General features: G+C 42.6%; 2 protein-coding genes across 4 annotated transcripts in view; both read left to right on the forward strand.

The window, feature by feature from the left end:
* The first annotated feature begins 1,084 nt into the window (after positions 1-1,084).
* LOC126385762 (zinc-binding protein A33-like) lies at positions 1,085-3,408 on the forward strand. 2 transcript variants are annotated; one of them, XM_050037701.1, is made up of 2 exons: positions 1,085-1,212; positions 1,443-3,408. In XM_050037701.1, the coding sequence occupies exon 2, from the start codon at positions 1,460-1,462 to the stop codon at positions 2,846-2,848; it is 1,389 nt and encodes a 462-aa protein (XP_049893658.1). In that variant the 5' UTR covers positions 1,085-1,212; positions 1,443-1,459; the 3' UTR covers positions 2,849-3,408. The 2 variants fall into 2 exon arrangements, with proteins under 2 accessions (XP_049893658.1, XP_049893659.1); XM_050037702.1 differs by having other exon boundaries at positions 1,196-1,333.
* The window catches only part of LOC126385760 (nuclear factor 7, brain-like), a 410,666-nt gene continuing 406,803 nt past the window's right edge, over positions 1,085-4,947 (forward strand). Inside the window, exon 1 of one of the 2 annotated variants that reach the window (XM_050037697.1) lies at positions 1,085-1,212. The gene's annotated coding sequence lies outside the window, so the exon portion shown is untranslated. The other variant, XM_050037699.1, reaches the window with a different exon arrangement.

Consider the following 4,947-nt stretch of genomic DNA (forward strand, 5'->3'; position numbering starts at 1 on the left):
CCTATCACTGCCGTGATCCCCCTGGACAACACCTGGGCTATGCAGCAGGCTCAGAGTTGGACACCAATGGAGGGGTCACCAATTCTGCGGACTCCGACCTGGGTCTCTCCCAGCTGTTCTCCAGCACCGACGTGGAGGGAGCATCCAGCTTCACCTCGCCAGATCCAGTAGCGGATGTTCCTGCAGCTACAGCTTCACACGCCTCCACTTCTCCTCATCTGGACTCTTCTGTTCCTGGGGACCTTAAGGATATTGGGGGTGGTGAGGCAGAGAAATAGCATCAGGGCCATTGTTTGCAAAGGCCGAGCCGCCACTGGAAACAAATTAGGCGTTATACAATAGAGGCATAAAAAGTACTGTTTCTAGTATGCTAATGATCTCCTACCATTGATTTTCCTCAGCCAATACATTTCAACTGCTCTCGTCTGGCAATGGAAACAGACCAAATCAATTCAACCCAGATCCCCTTTTGCAGATCTTTCTTGTTACAAAGTTTGCACAAACCTGTAACACAGAACTACTTGTGGTTTGTGAGTCTGAATAAAATGTTCCATGCCCACAGTTTATTATTTTAAAACCTATTTGACAGATAGTTTTGCTATTTTAAGAATGCCATTGTCAGTGATACACAACATACTGCTTTCTATGTGGATCAACACTTACGATGTCCCCCACCATTTGGATCACCTATGGCTCAATGGATAAAGCAGAGAGCTTCATATGCAATAGTTTACTGAGTCACAGGTTCAAAGCCCAAATATGATGATTTTTTTCGTGACTGTAGAAGGTGTCTCTTTACCTGACTCACCTGACACAAACCAGGAAACACTTTGTTATTTTTCCTCACTGAAGAGAGACACACAGACTTAAGAACAGACGACCAGATTCACCATCAAACCAAACCCTCCTCCACCACATTCACCCCACGTTTAAACAATGTTTGAACATAAACGTAACTGTTGCAACGTCCTGCTGAACACCATCAGTCTACATCAGCAATGAAGGAAGTGTAACAAAGCTCCACCCCTCACCTGACTCCCCTGACACAAACCAGGAAACACTTTGTTATTCTTCCTCACTGCAGAGAGATACACAGACTGAAGAACAGACGATCAGATTCACCTTCAGACCAAACTAACAACTTCCTCTGAGTGAGTTCAGCTAAAACTCCAACACTGCTGCTTCAACCTGCTGACACTCCACACACTGAAGGTGAATCTGAAGGACAGACGATCAGATTCACCTTCAGACCAAACTAACAACTTCCTCTGAGTGAGTTCAACTAAAACTCCAACACTGCTGCTTCAACCTGCTGACACTCCACACACTGAAGGTGAGTTTGACTAAAAACACCACTCAAAGTCAAGGAAAATTTCAGTGAAGTTAGTAGAGGGGGGAGGGGAGCCATGACTGACTGTACTTTCTGTCTGCTGTGTTTTCAGCTTCACTCAGAGACTAAATGGCTTCCAGATCAGAGGAGGATCTCTGCTGTCCGGTCTGTCAGGACGTCTTTAGAGATCCTGTTGTTCTGTCATGTAGCCACAGCTTCTGTAAAGACTGTCTGCAGAACTGGTGGAGACAGAGACAAGCACGTGAGTGTCCAGTTTGTAAGACAGTATCTTCAACTGCAAAACCACCGTGTAACCTGGTGTTAAAGAACCTGTGTGAGGCCTTCTTATTGGAGAGAGATCAGAGAGCTTCAGAGGCTCTCTGCAGTCTGCACTCTGAGAAACTCAAACTCTTCTGTCTGGACCATCAGCAGCCAGTGTGTGTCGTCTGCAGAGATTCAGAAAAACACACCAAGCACAGATTCAGACCCGTCGATGAAGCTGCACGACAACACAAGAAGGAAGTTGAGGAAACTCTGGAGCCCTTAAAGGAGAAGTTAAAGGTTTGTGAACAAGTTAAAGTGAAGTGTGAACAAACAGCACAACACATGAAGGTCCAGGCCCGACGCACAGAGAGGCAGATTAAGGAGCAGTTTAAGAAGCTTCACCAGTTTCTAGAAGAGGAAGAGGAGGCCAGGATGGCTGCACTGAGGGAGGAAGAGGAGCAGAAGAGTCAGATGATGAAGGAGAAGATGGAGGCTCTGAGCAGAGAGATAGCAGCTCTTTCAGACACAGTCAGAGCCACAGAGGACGAGCTGAGAGCTGAAGACGTCTCATTCCTGCTCAACTACAAGGCTGCAGTGGACAGAGTCCAGCAGCGCCCCCTGCTGGATGATCCACAGCTGCTCTCAGGAGCTCTGATAGACGAGGCCAAACACCTGGGCAACCTGACCTTCAACATCTGGAACAAGATGAAGGACATGGTCTCCTACACTCCTCTGATCCTGGATCCAAACACTGCTCATCCAGACCTCATCCTGTCTGAAGATCTGACCAGTGTGAGACCAGGACAGAGACAGCAGCTTCCTGATAATCCAGAGAGGTTGGATTATTACTGGTCTGTCCTGGGCTCTGAGGGCTTTAACTCAGGGACTCACAGCTGGGATGTCGAGGTTGGAAACAGTACAGACTGGTCACTGGGTGTGTTAGTAGAGTCTGTCCAGAGGAAGGGACGCATAAAGTCTGGATTATGGGTAATATGGTTCCATGAAGGTAAATACTCAGCACTGTCACCATCAGCTTCACTCACTGGTCTCAAAGTGAAGAAGAAGCTCCAGAGGATCAGAGTGAATCTGGACTGGAACAGAGGAAAGCTGTCGTTCTCTGATCCTGATACTAACACACACATACACACCTTCACACACACTTTCACTGAGAGGATGTTTCCATACATTAACACTGCTGATAAACTGAAGATATTACCACTGAAGGTCTGTGTGACAGTGAAACAGAGCAGTTAGACATAAAGAGGATGATTATATTTATGATGTTTATTTCTTAAAGAGAAAAGCAGCTGACTTTAACCTGTTAAGCTGCACCTGTCCTCCTGCTGATATTTTTTGTTTGTTTCACTTATTTTTATTTTATCTTTGTTATTTAGTTAAATACCTTGCTTTATGCTTTGATTGTTGAACACTTAGTGACATCTCTTTTGGCTTGTTTAGCCTTTTTTCATAGATACTGTTTCATTTTAAACTTGTTCATTTCTTGTTATTCTGACTTGTGAAGACCAGAAAACACTTTATAAATAAAAGAACAAGTTCATGCTTGATGTAATCAAGAAAATATGATTTTGTCTTTAGAAGTATTTTCATTTAGTTTCCACCTGTTGAATTCTGCTGTTTGTTATTTTGTCAGAGAAGGAGCCGTTTTACTGAAGAAATCACATGTTGTAAGGTGGAGGTCTCAGTTTATGCTCAGACTTAATGTCAGGTTGGTGATTTAAGAACATTTATAAAAACTGATATTAATGCTGAATGTACATTTATTTCTGTTTTTCATCAACATAATAAAATATTATATTACCATGTCATTTTCAAGTGCCTTCATCATTTCAAGTGTTAATTGTAAAGAGAAATGTAATATATATCAGAATTTTTATTTTCCAGTATTTTTGTAATTATTTTATATCTTGCTGTGAGACAAATATTACTGGTATTTAATGTAATCTATTACAATAGGTCGAGGAGAATTAATCATTGTACAGCTTTATACTGATGGGGAGCTACATAAGTGACTATTATGCATTCATGGAGAAGGGGTGGGAATAAATAAGTTTGTCCTTCCTCCCACTCCTTTTTGGACATGTTCATCAAATCATTAGATGTTGTTTTCAGTTTTCATGCCTTGTTTAGTAACCTGTTTTTTTATGTCTGTCTACTCCTGTATGATTGGAATAGAGTGTCTAAAAGTTTGGTAGGACTTTAGATGACCTGATCTGACCTTAAATATGGGCTGAGAATATTTGAGTTTCTTTGCATTCATATATTTCCCACTCAGTCACTCAACAGGTTCCTCACTGTTTTCTTAATAGACCAGCTTCACTGACTGTGTTACACCTAAGTCTGAGATGAAAGATACTTGACTGTCGTCCTTCTGTAGAGAGCAGTACTGTACATAGAGGAATGAAAGTGTGTTTCTCCTGGACGCCGGTGTAAACAAAAAGAATGATGCAGCATATAGTGGGAGTGAAGCAAACACAGACAGGTACAAGCATGTGGTGCAATACAACAGACATATACAATCATATGAACATGAAATATTCATTTTAATGCACTGATTCAGCATCCTACGTGTGTGTGTGTGTGTGTGTGTGTGTGTGTGTGTGTGTAGGCTGTGTAAGCTCAGGATGTTGTTACAGAGCATAACGTTAGTTCAGGCAGGACACCATGTCAAGCTCAGCTCACATCCCAGCTAATGGATCAGCTGATTGATGAAGGGAGTCAGCTGATAGATCACATGATTCCTTTCTATGCAACCAATTGGTGAATCTCATTCAGGGCGCCCTATTTAAACTGCTCTGGCCTGTCTACTGTTGCTGCTTCCTCTGCAAGCTGCTTTGCAACCTGCCTCCACCCCAGCTCCTCCTTTTCATGTTGTGTCTGACTCATCAATGTCATTTCTGTTTGTCACTGATGCTGCTCTCTCTGCCTTTAGCGGGATTTACACTTGTGCATCAGCTCTATGCAGAGCCTACATACGTGGCCTACACTGTTGTGAGCATTTATACTTGTGCGGTGGTGTCTGTGTCACTCTGCAGTTACACCTCCAAAACACTAGTCGATTTTGTATTCAACACACACCTAAAACACACATTAAAAACACTTGAAACACACATTAAACACACATTAAGAACACCTGAAACACACATTAAACACACATTAAAACACCTGAAACACACATTAAGAACACCTGAAACACACATTAAACACACATCAAACACACATTAAACACACATTAAACATGGCTTAACAGAGACAGTTTCAAACACAAATCAGCTTCACTATAACTCGCAGCATTCACAGACAAACACTTGTCTTTATCTGGACACATTTTCCCC

The sequence above is a fragment of the Epinephelus moara genome, chromosome 24 (assembly GCF_006386435.1).
Source record: "Epinephelus moara isolate mb chromosome 24, YSFRI_EMoa_1.0, whole genome shotgun sequence".
NCBI lineage: Eukaryota > Metazoa > Chordata > Actinopteri > Perciformes > Serranidae > Epinephelus > Epinephelus moara.